We start from the raw sequence: 16,511 nt of genomic DNA, 5'->3' as shown, positions 1-16,511 counted from the left end.
AGAATATATAAAAAACACATCTATCAATTTCCATGTTAAAGACAACTGCATCGTGCAAATTGTAGGTAAAGGACCCTGTATGCTGGGCTATTGAAATAAAATCATTAAAAACTCCCCTAACACCTTATAGGTCAACGCTTGGCTTTTTATGAGCGGATATATTTATTCATTAGCCGGTATGGATTAAATAAACCAGTAAGTAGTTCTTGATGTCAGAAATATTCGTCAGATAAGGTCTAACCACTTTAGTGCCTGCAATAAAAGAATCACTTTGCAATGTGTTTGTGTTCCCAGTTATAAATGTGTCACTTCCTTCCCAACTCGCAGGGCCACCCACGAGCTCAATTACTTATTTTTATGTTCTGCAAACCACCAGTGAAGCCTGTGTAGCATGGCATTATTAGATTATTGGTTGAGCATTCCAATATCTAGCATTTGTTAAATACCTTTTAGTGCTGTATACAGGTGGTGAGAAGATGGCATTATTGAAATGCCACCATGTGTAGCACGTGTTGTGTAGGGGCAGCTGCAGCTCATCACATATGAAAACTGCTCAGTATGCACTGTAATGGCTGCATTAAGGCAATGTATTATTCATGTTATACAATCCCCTTCACTGGCACTAGCACTGACAGTCTTAAAGAAAACACAATTAGATGTGAAAGAATAACAGACCACCATCTCATCGCACAGAAATTCACAGTTCGGGCCAAGGAACAGTATTATTTTCAGGAAAGACTGTGGTAGGTTTCAGAACCAGAATTCTGCGGCTACAGTGATTTTTTCTAATGAAATAAAAGAAAAAAAAAACTTTCATTTGAAATCTACCCTGACATTCAGTGGTATTTCATGTTCATTTTCTTCTTTAATCTCTGGTAATTGAATTGTTTTTTGTATTAGCTAAAGACGTATAAGAAATCAAAGCATTCTTGGACAATCTAGTTTGCTAGTAAAGTAGTATGTTTTATAAGTATGAAACAATGAATGCATTGTATGGAAAGGTTACATAGAAATTGAGGAAGAAAAGAAAAGTTTGTGTTTGCCAAACGATGGTATGCGCATAGACCTCAGGAGAAAATAACGATTACCAGCAAGAATGTGTATTATTGATTGACAGGATTTTGTATTTCTTGCCAACCCTGCTGCACAATGATGATTGGAGAATATGGTTTGGGAAGAAGTTTGATGAACAAGTATGATACTCTTGAATGCTTTGTTAGATCCGTCTTAACCATACAATATTAGATTTGAACCATCATTGTAGGAACTGTTCCAATAAATAACTTATGAATAATATAATAGAGTCAATCGGACCGTTGCATGATGGGACATTTTATGAGGAATGCTTAGAAGCACACTTAACATGTGAGTTATAGAAATCACGTACATTAATACCTGCCAAGTTGATGGTAACCTAATACAGATATGAAAACAATTGACGTGTATCTAAAGCCAGAACTTGTTCTTTGCTTTGGACAGAGTAGGAAATGCTATTCTGGTGACAACTAAGGAGGGCTTTCCTGTCACTTCCTGGTTTGTCTCCAGGACAGGAAGTGAACGAAAATGACCCTAAAGGTATACAGACAGCAAAAAATAAAAAATATCGGGGCTTTAACTATTTCCTATACCTTTAAAAAAGACTTTGGATTTTAGATACTTTTTAACATTTGTAGCTGTAACATGTAACGTTATAGTGTTATTGATTATACTCTATGGGGTTATTTACGAAAGGAAAATTCACTTTGCACTACAAAGTACACTTGAAATTACACTGAAAGTGCACTTGGAAGTGAAGTCGCTATAAATCTGAGGGGAAGATCTGAAATTAGGAGAAGCTCTGCTGATTTTATTATCCAATCATGTGCAAGCTAAAGTGTGTTTTTTATTTTCCTAGCATGTCCTCCTTGGATCTATAGCGACTGCACTTCAAAGTGCACTTTTACTGCAATTTCAAATGTAGTTTTCACTTGTAGTGCAAAGTGGATTTGCCTTTTGTAAATAACCCCCTATGTATGTGTTTATAGACAGGGCATAAATAAGGAGTCCACCCCCCAAGCATTAGTGGTGCAGCTATTGCTGGCTCCTAAAGCTCACAATCACTGTAAACTGTAGACTGTCAGGTGTGACATAGAGTTGCTACTCTATACCTTCTATATATGAGCAGCTGCAGTTCAGAGGGAGGGAAGACTTTCTTATCTTCTCCTCTGCTCCGGTCATATGAGACACATTTAAGGGAGAACTAAGGACTTTCCCCACTCGGAGGTGCCTGGTTTGACTGGTGAGTGTTTTTCATGAATAGGAAAGATCTGTATTGGAGGAGGATTTGTACTGGGGTGGAGCATACTAATGGGGGGGATCAATACTGGGGAAACTGTACTAGAGGGAGGACGATCTTTGCTGAGAGGGGGAGATCTGTACCAGAGAAAGAGACCTATACTGTTGGAGGGAGGATGTAGAGATATGTACTAGGAAGAAGCTATACTTCTGGAACTGTACTGTAAGGGGAAAGGGGGAATCTGTGCTGGGGAAGCTGCACTAATAATGAGGTGGGGAGATCTGTACTGGGGGATTTGTACTCGGGGGAGATCTGCAGTGGAGCAGGAGATCTGTACTGGGGAGATCTATAATGGAGGTACAGTAGATCTATATTGGCAGAAACTATATTAAGAGTGGGATCTGTACTAGGTGAAAACTGAACTTTGGTAATCTCTACTAGTGGGAGCTGTACTTGAGAGGAAGGATCCATACTTGGGGAACATTCTGACACCAAATACCTGAATTCTGGACTTCTGACCCCTGCGCTCTGAGCATTGTGCAGTCCTGACCCATGCACTCTGTGCATTTTGTACTCCTGATCCCTGTTATTTCTGCATTATAAAATATGAATACACGTCTGCGCTACAAAATTTTAAATACATGAATAGACCCAGCTGCTGCCACAAAGTGCTGAAGCATTCTGAAGACTGAAATAGTAAAAACCCCAAAAGGAGGTGCAGCGCTATGTCACCAACTGTTAGACTCAATGTGCAGGCCAAACAATATATGAAAAGAGTCTAACATTATTAGTAGTACATACAAGTCCAATACAGTAAAGTTCTTAGTGGAGAGGAGAAAGCAGAGTGGCGCCAATCTGAGTGCAGCATAGATTGGTAAAATTCAGGTTTATTCGCAGTAAACTCACATGTTAGTGGAGATAAACAGGCATGATTGTAGTACAATTCGAGGGGTTAGCCAGGCTAACTTCTGGACTGGAGCCTCGGACACCACCAGAGTGGCCGGACCACAAGGGATTCATGCCCAGCAAGATGAAAAGGGACACCTGTGGCTACCAATTGTAATACATGCCTGTTTATTACGAATGAACCTGAATTTTACTCATCTCTGTAGATTGGCGCTGCTCTGCTTTCTCCTCACTTCCATTATAGAGTCTGCTTCTGCTCTGACAGCTGGTCGCCTATATCTCTAATCAGAGCCATTTGGTCTGATTCAGGCAGCTTTGTGGACATTCCCTTACTGGACTTTTAAGTTGCCCTTTTTCCCTGTGCTACCTTCCCTCCCCCTGGCTGTATACCAGCTCTCCAGTTATGGTCCTTATAGTAAAGTTCTTAGTGCTTGTATCTACTTTGGAGGGGGAGGGGCATGACAGGGGGTGTGTCCTATGCCTACATACTTTTGCTAATAGGTGTCTCTCATTCCCATTCCTTGTCTTGGGATGTCTGCATTCTGGAGGAAGTGGTAAAGCAGACACCTTTGGACAGCAGCATTGTCAGTCTGGGGAGAGGTCAGTCTAAAGCCTCGTACACACAATCCGATTTTCGGACTGTTTTTTGTTGCATGCTAGTCTCATGTCAAAAGTGAGGTTACTCACAATACGAAAATTCTCGTATGACAGAATACAACTTCAGAAGTGACCTAATGTGCTGAAAAGCTTTGTATGTATTCTTTCGTTTCTTAGATTTTCTTTCGTTTTTTTTTTTTGGACGAAAACCGTACTAATTAAACAAAAATTGATTGAGTTCACGTAAGACAACAATTTTATAGTCTGCACATCCAGCTTTTGTCGGGTGAAAAAACGAAATCGGCTATCGGAAGCAGCGCACTAACGATCCAAAAATCGGCAGATCATTGGTCGGATGAAATTTTACTTCCGATTTTCATATTGTGCGTAGGGGCCTTTAGGCAGCCCAGGAACAGGGTTTTTTTTTTTTTCAGCAGGTTGAACAAAAAAATAAAAAAATACTAGATTTCCCCACAGGATGGTGGTGAATAGGGGAGACCTCCCCTCTGAGCTATTCTCACTGCAGGGAGACTTCTCAGAATACATTGATCAATGCTGCCAGCTATAGCCAGCAGTGCTGATCAAACAAGGACAGGGCGGTTGTACAGAAGTTGATTGGCAGATCAACTTTTGTACAACCTCCCTGCTCATACATAGGTCAAAATTTAGCCAGTCCCTGCTAAATGGAACCAAATTTGTGAAGGCTTCTGTTGAAGGCTCATGACCGGAAAAGGTCTGCCGACCAGAATGTGTCACCCTGTCAGAACACAATAGCACAACAGGGGAGATCACTGTACTAACATCTGAGTAGTGTGTACTAGGCTTTAGACTTTCAGATTTAGATAGACTTGTCTAATAAATTAACCTAATTGAGTTAAGTCTGGTGCACACAGTAAGTTTTTTATTTGTTCAGCCCAGTGGGAGTAGCTCACAAGGAGGTCTCTGTACTAACTATTTGGAGTTGGTACATCGATTTACCCGCCATGCTATTGTGTTCTGACAGGGGGATTACTACTGTACCTGCTGATTTTGGCCGATATGTACAGGGCTGGCCATAAATGGGTAGAATTTTGAGCAAATATTCTTGGGAAAAGAAGGTTCTAAGAAAGTTCATTAATTTCTCTAATCATTAACCCTCCTGGCGGTATTCCCGAGCGTGACTCGGGGTGGATTTTTTGTGCCAAAATCGGTAACCCCGAGTCACGCTCGGGGTAGCTATGCAGAGCCTGCAGCGCGCGCTGGCTTACCTTGTTCCTGGATCCAGCCTCGCTCAATTCACACAGTGTCCTTCTGTGCTGCCGATCTCCGTTCCCTGCGACGTTACGACGCACGGGGGCGGAGATCGGCGCCAAATTCAAAAAGGTCAACAAACACTATACATACAGTATACTGTAATCTTATAGATTACAGTACTGTATGTAAAAAATACACACCCCCCTTGTCCCTAGTGGTCTGCCCAGTGTCCTACATGTACTTTTATATAATAAAAACGGTTCTTTCTCCCTGCAAACTGTATATTGTCCATAGCAACCAAAAGTGTCCCTTTATGTCAAAAATTGTTTTAGATCAGCTAGAAAACAGCGATAATAAATTATAATCACTTGCAGAATTGTGCTATAGCGATTTGTGGGGAAATTCGTCATAAAAAAAAAAATAATAATGACAGCAACAATTCTGCAACTGAGCAAATTTCAGTGATTTTGAGTTGATTACATTATTGAATAATTTTTATTAGAATTATATTATTATTTGTTATAATTTATTTATAATTATTTATTATATTATAATTTATAATTTTGTTTTTAAAAAAATGTCATACCCGGGATGCCTATTAGACTCTGGTTTGGTCAGATTTCAGTGAGTTATTCCTAAGAATTACAGGCCTACAGTATAAAACGCCAAATTTCCTTGCAAATAATGGTACCGCTTTCAGCACCTTTTTTCTGAAAGAATCATACCGCCAGGGAGGTTAATGGGTCAAATTGACGTTTGTTTTCTTGAACGAACAAATCTTTAACGGTATATGTGGTTTTTGTTCGGTAAAGTCCATTCATTCCAAAATCGAATGTTAAATGCAAACAAAAGCTTTAGAATGGGAATTTGCATAAGAATTTTCCTAAGACTTTTCCCAAGAATTCTAATTTGAAATTCTATCTATGGCCAACTTAACAATTGTAACCTAAGTGAATTATCCTGTTCAAAAATTTAGATAAATGTGATGATAAATTCTCTTTGTTCTAGGAACTTATGATCGTTTTCCAGCTTCTGCACTGGAACGGAAGTCTTAAAGCACTCAGAGACACAAAATGCTCCCGTCAGGTAAGAATATATCACAAAACGCATACATTTCATTTGCAGACTTTTACCCCAAGGGCTTTAGTGAGAAGCATCTGTAACTTGTACAGTTCTTTTAGAGCTATTTTAGACGACATTTCTTTCTCTTTTGCTGTGTTTTGATATATCTTCTCATATATATTTTTTTTACACTTGCAAAAATATAGTTGAATAACCACACCCAGGCTACTCCTCTGTGAAGTGTGCAATGGCACTGCTATAGTTTAGTTTAGAACACTTAAGCCCTGTACACACGATCGGTCCATCCGATGAAAACGGTCTGATGGACCGTTTTCATCGGTTAACCGATGAAGCTGACTGATGGTCAGTCGTGCCTACACACCATCGGTTAAAAAAACGATCGTGTCAGAACGCAGTGACGTAAAACACAACGACGTGCTGAAAAAATGAAGTTCAATGCTTCCAAGCATGCGTCGACTTGATTCTGAGCATGCGTGGATTTTTAAACGATGGTCGTGCCTACTAACGATCGTTTTTTTTCTATTGGTTAAATTTAAAATAAGTTGGCTTTTTTTTAACCGATGGATAAATAACCGATGGCGCCCACACACGTTCGGTTTGGACCGATGAAAGCGCTCCATCAGACCGTTCTCATCGGTTTAACCGATCGTGTGTACGCGGCCTTAAAGCTGAACTTTTATTTTAAATATATCATTCAACAGCCACAGAGGATATCAATCCACTTTTTGTGCACCATGAGCAGGCACACACCTAGATATCACCTTGTAAAAGCAGCAGTGACATCATAAACTTTATGTACATAGCCTGTGCAGAAAGCAGAGATACAGGAGGGGCCCAGCAGGTACAGGCTGCCTTCTGAAATGCACAGAGGCAAAGTTTCACATTTGATTACTTCACAGATCTGGACAAAATACACAAAGCACACCAAGTAACAAATGGCAAATGGTAGCAGGTGTGATGGGAGGCCATTCAGGTGCCAACATCCCAAAATGTCTATGCAACAAAAGGTATCAACAGTCTGTGGGACTATAATGACACCAAATAAAGTCCAAAAGCAAACAATTTGTATAAAAACTATTTATTACGTCATTATTACAATGAATAAAACCATACATCAATATGTATACTGTGGGGTATGGGCCAGATTCTCATAGAATCGGCGTTTGCGTAGTGTAAGCCATTTACACTACACCACCGCAAATTACTGGAGCAAGTGCCGTATTCTCCAAGCACTTGCTCTGTAATTTGCGGCGGCGTAGTGTAAATGGCCCGGCGTAAGGCCGCGTAATTCAAAGGGGGCGGCTTGTATTTAAATTAAGCGCGCCCCCGCGACGATCGAACTGCGCATGCAACGGGCATAAAAATAGCCCAGTGCGCATTCTCCAGCTCACGACGGAAAACGTCAATGACGCCGACGTGAGCGTCATTGACGTAAAGTCGTATTCGCAAACGACTTACGAAAACGACGTAACCGACGGAAAAAGACGACGCTGACCCAACGCCATACTTAACATGGAATACGACGGACCTTCGTAAACTTGCCCCTCATATAGCAGGGGCAAGTTTACGCTTACGGAAACGTCGTAAATTCACTGCGTCGTCCGCGCGTACGTTCGGGAATCGGCGTAAATAGCTAATTTGCATAGACAACGGGGAAAACGACGAGGCGACACCTAGCGGCGGGAAAAAAAATGCATTTAAGATCTGACAGCGTAAGAGCCTTACGCCTGTCAGATCTATCTATGCGTAACTGATTCTATGAATCAGTCGCATAGATATTCTCAGAGATACGACGGTGTATCAGTAGATACACCGGCGTAACTCTTTTGAGAATCTGGCCCGATGATCATAAAAAATGGAGCACCCCACAAAGGTTCTCAACTTCAAATACATTAATCCTTTTACTCTGGTATATTGATGCACCCCAACACATCTTGCGTAAAAAAAAAAAAAAAGGACAATAGCTTAAAATAATAAATACATTCCTCTATTGTCAAGTTATGTTTATTTTTGTAAAGTTAGGCTTACTTTTGTCCCTGATAAAATATAATACTCGAAACATGTCGGAGAGCGTCAATATACCAGAGTATCAGGATTGTTGTATTTGAAGATATGGGAACCTCTTTGGGGACCTTGCTTTTTCATGATCTAAGGCTACAGTATACCTATTGATGTATGATTTCATTCATTATAATAAAGATGTAAGAAAACTGTTTTATACAAGACTCAAGTAAGAATACACACTTGTATTTCAGCAATATTTGCTCATCCCAGAGTTCAGCTTTAATAAAATAATCCTGGTGTGACATGCAGCTTTACATATATTTTTAAAGGTGAAAAATCTGAGAATGTTAGAACGTCCTCTTTAATGGAACTGAATACTGGGTAGTTTTATATTCATAAGGCCTCCTATATTTTAGCTTTGTTAGCAGTATTTCTATTTTTCTAAATGTTTAAAGCGTATGTAAACCCTAACTATTAGCTTCTCTTATTTGGTCCCCTTTGTTCTATTAAAGGAGAAGTACCACCAAAGCGCGTTTGGCAGTCCTTCTCCTGTGGATCTCAGGAGTGCAGTTCATTCTGCACTCCTGTGACCAGTTTTCAGCAGACAACGGGCTAAAGCCATAGAGCAGGTCCAGGATCACAATCATATAGATCTGCCCACACGCCTGAACGTCTTCCGGCTCAGCCTGAGCCTGAGCTGGTCACTGCCGCCCCCTCCACAGCCCAGCATTTGAGTGAGTGGGGGGCGGACAGAGATGAGAGCAGTAACTGACAGTCAACAGCTCTCTGATCAGGGAGTTCTGAGAACTGAGCAATCAGCGGTGTTAAATTTGCTAGATTCTCAGTCTTAGAGGCATCGGGGGACGGATGCAGCATAGGCTTGATGCTGCATCCACCTAGGTAAATATGATCCTTAAAGCGGAGGTTCACCCAAAAACACAACTTTGGACCATCCAAACTAGCATACTAGCATCAGCTACAGTATGCCTTTTTTTTTTTTTTTTATGCGCTGTACTTACGGTTTAATCCGTAAGTTTTGTTTCAGACACCCGCGGGGAATGGGCGTTCCTATGAAGAGTGGAACATGATTGACAGCCGTCCCACGTTCTGAAAATAGCAGGACGTAGGACTCGGCTCTTCACGGCGCTATACGGCGCCTGCGCATCAGACTAGAAGCTGACCGCGCAGGCACCGTATATGTCCGCGTCCTATTTCGGCTTTTTTCGGAAGGCATGATGCACCATAGCTGGACGTCAATCAAGTACCCCTCTTCATAGGAACGCCCATTTCCCGGCCGGAGTCTGAAACGAAAGTTACGGATTAAACCGTAAGTACAGCTCAAAAAAAAAAAGGCATACTCTAGCTGACGCTAGTATTCTCGTTTGTATGGTAGATCAATAATTTTTTTTTTTCAGGGTGAATCCCCGCTTTAAATAAAAAAAATAAAAAAATCTCATATATCTGTTTTAAATATACTAGTGAAAGCATTTTGTTATACTGTATCTAGTGGATATTGACCACACTTTCTGAAACTAGGTGCCTGGCTGTCATGCTAGTCCAGTGGTTTCAATATTTTTTAGGTACTCAGCTGGAACAAGTATGCAGATCAGTAATTTTGAGACTGTTTGTTCCAAGTCAGTGACTCAAAATATCAAAGCCTAGGACAGCCAGGTGACTAGTATTATCAGGAATAGGTCACATAATACATTGCAAGTATTTCTCTCAGTACAAGTTTCTTTAGTCAATGGTCTTTTACTAAGCAAGGCATAATTACTGTTTTTTTTTGAGTAGTAAATTCTAGCATTTTTTTATTGAACACAGGACAATATTATAAACCGCAGCTAAACTTTTAGAGTCCCCAGAAGCTCCTACGATAATGTTCACAATATGACACACTTACCCTGCAAAGTGCCACCCTTCAGTTCATTCTTTAACATTTTGTACTGGCTGATTTGGGATGCTGGAAAATTACACATATGTGCATGAAAGTTACATCATCACGGCACGTACGCTGTACGCTGTCAGTGTACAGATTGTAGAAAATTGGTGGCAGTGGAATAGTTTTAAAGATAGACATGACATACAGATGTCTACCAAAAAAGGTTAGTTCCCCTTTAAGTACATTATTGCAAAGCAATACTTGATACATTTGATTCCATTCATCAGAAATGAATGGCAGCTGCTGTACCTGGTATAAGGCCCCTTTGACGTAAGAGTTCTAATTGGGTCGGCTTGTCTGTTTTTCAGTCTGACCCAACTGAACCCTCCATTTTCCTCTTAGGCCCTGTACACACGATCAGTCCAAACTGATGAAAACGGACAGAAGTTCAGTTTCATCGGTCCAAACCGACCATGTGTACGCCCCATCGGTCTGTTGTCCTTCGGTCCAAAAACAGAGAACTTGCTTTAAAATCGGACCGATGGACGCCTGACCGATAGTTCAAAACCGATGGTTAGTACGCAAAAGCATCGGTTCCAAACCGGGCAGGCTCAGAATCAAGTCGACGCATGCTTGGAAGCATTGAACTTCATTTTTCTCTGCACGTCGTTGTGTTTTACGTCACCGCGTTGGACTCGATCGGTTTTTGAACTGATGGTGTGTAGGCACATAAGACCATCAGTCAGCTTCATCGATTAACCGATGAAACTGAACTCCAGTCCGTTTTCACCAGTTTGGACTGATCGTGTGTACAGGGCCTAAGGAGTGCCGGATGCAAACTGATTTGTGCCCTTTTATACCCGGCTCTCTACAGGTCTTATCCAGAAAAAAAAAAAACAGAAGGAGATCGCTCCTCTCTGACTGACTGTATCGGATCAGAGGGCAGTCGGGTGGAAACGGACAGCCGGTCCGTTTACGTCCAGCTAACCATAGAGCAGAACAGGCTATGTCCATGCCCATGCTGCATATGCAGAGTGGACACAGACTTGTCATGTGGCCACTTCGCTTAGCTCAGCAGGGGATTAGCAGAGGGATCCCTTACTGAGCAAAATCGAATCTGGCCTGTGTGAAAGTGGTCTAAGAGTTTTTTGTTTTTTCTTTGTTTTTTTTATAATATGTGTCAAATTATCTAAATATTCTTGGAGTGTATATAAATTGTATCCAAAGCCAAAGCTTTTTTTTTTTTTTTTTTTTCCTTTAATGCTATGTATACGAAACGAGGGACCACTGGGGAGATTCACCCTCTTTATTTATCCTGGTGATGGCTTCCAACAGGAGGTTGCAGTTGGGAATACCTCCTCTATCGACAAATTTGTTAACAGAGGATTTCTCCTCACTTCATTTTGAGTCTCCAAAACCAAAAAACTGTCAGAATGTTTAACTATTACTTACACATATCTAAAAAAAAAACGATACATGACCACCCAATAGGGTAACTGCACCACATCCCTTGATGTGCATGTTGTATGTTTACCTGTAGCACCTGAAAAGTCAAGCTTATCTAAATAAAAAATAAAAAAGTATGGTTACAAATACTTTAACCAGCTGCAGCATGTTTATAAAATCACTAATTCAGTCCACATCAGGTTTTTTTTTCTCCTTTTCCCAAGGAATTGGCATCTGTTCACAAATTTCCACTTAGCAAATATTATGTACATGCACCAAATGAATATGCTGGCTCACAAATAGCTAGTTTGTAATTCAGTATAAATAAAGTACAATGTTAATGAACCTGTAGAATGGCACATAGAGTGTTCTGCAAGCATTACTTATTGGAAGTCATGTCCTTTCATGGTATGGCATAATTCCATTGCATCCTGTCCCTGCTGATACTGTCTACAAAGCTGTAATTAGGAATACTCTTAAGGGAAAAGTATAATGAACATGTTCCTAAAACAGATGCTACATCTAAGAACACAAATCATGAAAAAATATAGTTACTGGCAATGGTGGTAAAAACCCCTAATGTTTGGCCCAGATCTTACTAAAAGAGATAATGGAAAAAGCCATCATTTATTAAACTGCAGAACACTTGGGTATAAACAAATCAAATCCTTGTGAAGATATTAAAATATACAGTATGTGTTTGAGACTTTTTCTTTTTTTAAACGTTTACACAGTTTCTTGTTTTTAAGCTTTTATTTTATTATTTCATTCTCAGCAAGAACCAAGGGATAAGTCTATCGCTTATGCAAAGTCCTAGACATATATAGGACTTTGCATATATTCAAGGGGAATGACATTTTCAGCTTTATTCAAATCTGAGTGTTAAATAGACTATACCATGAAGAATACAAAGCTAACTAAATTAGGGTACATCTGAGACCAAAACAATTTTCGAGCCTGACCTCCCTGGGGCCCTAAGCAAAATTACATGTCATATTTAAGTTGAGAAGCGGGGGGGGGGGCACTTCTTAAAGTTGAGAAGCGTGTACCTTGGCATCGCGGAAATTACATCTTACATTAAAGTGAGAAGCAGGGGGTGTGCTGACTTCTCAACTCGCTGGCTGCATGGGAGAAGAGGTAAGAGGCAGGGTGAGGGGCTGAAAATCACTTCTCACCAAGTGGGGCCTCTAGTAATTTGGGGGGCCCTCTGCAGCTTTGCGGGGCCCTAAGCGGCTTGCATAGTGAGCCTATAGGGCGGATCGGCCCTGTGTTTAATTTTGTATAGAATGAGTGTTCCACTGGGGAAATTCACCCTTTTTTATATGACTTGGTAACCACTGTCAGTGGAACAGAAAGTGCTGGGAAACCCACATTTTTGGGGGGTTTTCACAGGCACAGGTATAGAGGGGAAATCTTCAAAAATGGTGACACCTAGCTGTTTCAGGGTCTCCTTTTCATTTTGGAGATAGCGCCTCTTGCTTCATGTTGTGTCTTTGTAACAGAGTAATTGAAGGGAAAGAAAAGGGAAGGGAAAAAGCCACATAGGCAAAAACACTGGACACGATTTTAACCTTTCCATGGTCTAAATAAATCTATATATAATTGATAAGGTAAATAATATTCCGTGTTTCAAAAATTCTTCAAAAAATGCTACAGATTACAGAACAGGAGTGGGTGGGAGTTAGTTAGGGCAATATGTTTTTTATTCACATGGCCAGATTTCTGCTTTAAGGGCTAGAAACATGACTTTCCCTACTTTTACAATGCTTGAAAACAAGTGACTTTTTACTATTACTATTTAGGGGACATCTCACAGACAATCAAACACTGCTAATTTCTGAAGGGTATATTTGGTTGTGTTATCTCCTGAAGGGTAAAATCCGCTAATCTGAACGTTGAAATTCCATTTAGCATAAAACACATAATGAAATACCTAGTCTTTTGGTCACCGGCACTGGAAAAAGCCTGGAACAGCATTTACTTTTGGATAATTTAATATTTTAGTCATTTTAAAGTAAAACCTTGGTTTGCAAGCATAATTCGTTCCAGAAACATGCTTGTAATCCAAAGCACTTGTATATCAAAGCATTTTTTTTACAGGGAATAAAAGAGAAGAGAGGCCCCTCTAAGTGTAGCAATAAGTTGTACCTTCATTAAATGTAACCATATTGCTACACTTGGAGGCTCCTCTCTTCTCTTTTATACTCAGTGACATGACGCTACTCTTATATCAAGACATCGCTTGTATATCAAGGCAAAATTTGTTAAAACATTTTGCTCATCTTGCAAAACGCTCTCAAACCAAGTTACTCTCAAACCAAGGCTTTACTGTATTACTTTGCTATTCATCCAAGCAAGGCTCTTAGTATGTGAGCATAGGTCTGCTTTAAACCTATGAATTGACGCTGGTTTTAGGGCAACTGATGCCCTAAGCAAAGCCCAATAGTGGTGCTCCCCTCAGCCATTCCATTGCTTAAATGAACCCCCCTGGAATTTGTGAAAAGCAATGTAGACACTCTTTAGAATTCCATTGCTTCTCAGCATGATAACATTTCAGTGAGGGAGATGGATTCGTATGCCTGTCAGGAACAGGTACATGGATCTGTTGCATGGAGGGAACGGCATTGATGCCAGATTGTCCATGCCACAGACATTTCGGCCTCAGTGCACATTCAGCTCTTTTCTAACTGGGACACTTTCAACTGTTTAGCTAACAGCATCCAAGCAACCGATGATTCCTCTCCAGTCCCATTCAGGATTGATGGGAAAAATAAAATATAAAAAAAAAGTAATATAGCGTATACAATTACTACACAAGCCATATTTCAATAACATTTTATTACACATTACCTTTCAATTTCATTCTGCAGAGCTGTCATTTTCTGTAAAATGCAATGCAATATGGTGACCTGTAGGTGTTCCGTGCACCATTGGTGTACAGAACACCCAAAAGATTGCCATTTCCTGCATAGGTAAAGAACTTTACACTTATGCCGCGTACACACGATCGGTCAATCCGATGAGAACGGTCTGATGGACCGTTTTCATCAGACCAAACCGATCGTGTGTGGGCCCCATCGGTTATTTATCCATCAGTTAAAAAATTTTAAACTTGTTTTAAAATTAACCGATGGATACCTAACCGATAGAAAAAAACGATCGTTTGTAGGCACGGCCATCGGTTAAAAATCCACACATGCTCAGAATCAAGTCGACGCATGCCTCAAGTCGCAGTTCTTGTTTACTCCCCTACACTCTGGGGGTGGACTGTTCCTCAGTGTGCTCACATCCAGTGCAAAGCTATAGGCTCTGCATTGTGCTTGAGGACTTCCGTTGCCAGAGTGAAGGGAAGAAGAGGCTGTGGGAACCAGTCTAGCCATGTGGAGAAAGCTTGCGGTAGTGGAGAATCAGGTAAATAAAATAGCTTTTTTTAGTTCCCTAGACCTAAATGAACATTTAACCTTTGCCGTATGGGAGCAACCCCACTGCTAGGGAAAATGTTTACTTTTTTCAGAAATCAGCTTTAATGGTTAATCCAGCTTGCTTGGAATGCACACGGCTTGATAACATTTAAAAGGCTCCTGCCCAATCAAACTGACTCTCCTACCTCCTCTTGCCCTGAATAGTTGGCATCCCCTCCTCGCCATCATTGACTTTAAAAATGAACTCATCCTACAAAATGGGAAAGTCTATGAAGTTAATTAGTTTGCCGCAAAATTAGTTACTGCCTGAGAATGGGGTCATCCTCATCATCTGGAATCTACTAATCAGAATAAACAAGTGGCTGCAGTATCTATGAAGTAGAACATCTGGGAACCTTATAATAATATTTTTCTTAGACACAATCTTTTATAGTTACAACACTGATGAAAGTCCATGAACATATGTCCATTAAAAACATAGAAAGTGATATCCCTAATCTCTGTGCTGACTCTTTATGTGGGTAAAGATACATATGAAACGTGTTAGAAAAAGATTATAGAAGGTTTAGTACTGTTCCTGAAGATGGGTTTGATGCATAAATAGAGTGAATAGATTATCAATTGAGGATTATGTTCATATTTAATTGGATTTATTTGGACCCAAGAAGAAAGCTAAGAAAAACTGGAAAGTGATTAAACAACATATGGCAATGATTATATTTGTTTAAGATCTGCTTTGTAGTTTAAATATGATACAGAACATGGGTTTGTATGTGTGAGTTATTGCTGAGATAGTCAAATAATAAAAATTGTAAAAGAAAAGTTTCAAATGAATTAATATTATCTATAATAACAAAGCTGTAGCTTCCTGAAAAAACATGTTTAGATTTCAGTAGACTTCCTAAAGCTTTATAGCATTTATGGACTAAAATGCTATAATGATTGTTACAGAAATAAATGGTATTTTCCATCTTAAATATAGACTACAGTCAAGGAAGATTGTCCGCATTCTTTGATCATTGGTGGAGTACAAATCTAGTCCAAGCCATATCCAGTACCTTTAGGCTAGAGTCTTGCTTTGGCCCCCCTAGTTTGGGTTCCATGAAAGGAATGTGGGGGTATTAGACCAGAGACAGGCAGGAATGGGTATTCCTTCAGTGTACACTTATGCCGCATAAACATGGTAGGAATATTCAACAAGAAAACTTTGAAGTGAGCTTTTCTTCGAAAATTTCAACCGTGTGTAGGCTCCATCTAACTTTTTCTGTCAGAATTTCCGGCAGCAAAAATTTGAGAGCTGGTTCTCAATTTTTCCGACAAGAAAAGTTCTTGTCGGAAATTCCAATTGTCTGTATGCAATTCCAACGCGCAAAAAAAACATGCATGCACGGAATCAATTTGACGCATGCTCGTCATTGAACTTCATTTTTTCGGCTCATTCTAGTGTTGTACGTCATTGCGTTCTTGATGGTCGGTATTTTGTGTGACCGTGTGTATGCAACACAAGTTTGAGCCGCCGGCGCAACGTAAATTACGAGGCGCAAGCCGGCGTAATTGAAAGTAGGAAGGAAGTGGGCGTGTTCCATTGAAATGAGCCGTGACCCCATGCAAATGAAGGGCCGACTGGACTGCGCATGCGCAGTGACGCTGACTATGTTCAGCGCCT

General features: G+C 40.3%; 1 protein-coding gene across 1 annotated transcript in view; it reads left to right on the top strand.

Annotated features, from left to right (window-relative positions):
• LIX1 (limb and CNS expressed 1) overlaps positions 1-16,511 on the top strand; it is a 214,795-nt gene that overhangs the window by 182,998 nt on the left and 15,286 nt on the right. The window contains exon 5 of the mRNA XM_040342606.1: positions 6,020-6,097. Within this exon, the coding sequence (XP_040198540.1) occupies positions 6,020-6,097 (78 nt within the window). The remainder of the gene's footprint in view (positions 1-6,019; positions 6,098-16,511) is intronic.

The sequence above is a fragment of the Rana temporaria genome, chromosome 1, assembly GCF_905171775.1.
Source record: "Rana temporaria chromosome 1, aRanTem1.1, whole genome shotgun sequence".
Classification (NCBI taxonomy): Eukaryota; Metazoa; Chordata; class Amphibia; order Anura; family Ranidae; genus Rana; species Rana temporaria.
This window is presented reverse-complemented; position numbering and strand designations above follow the sequence as displayed.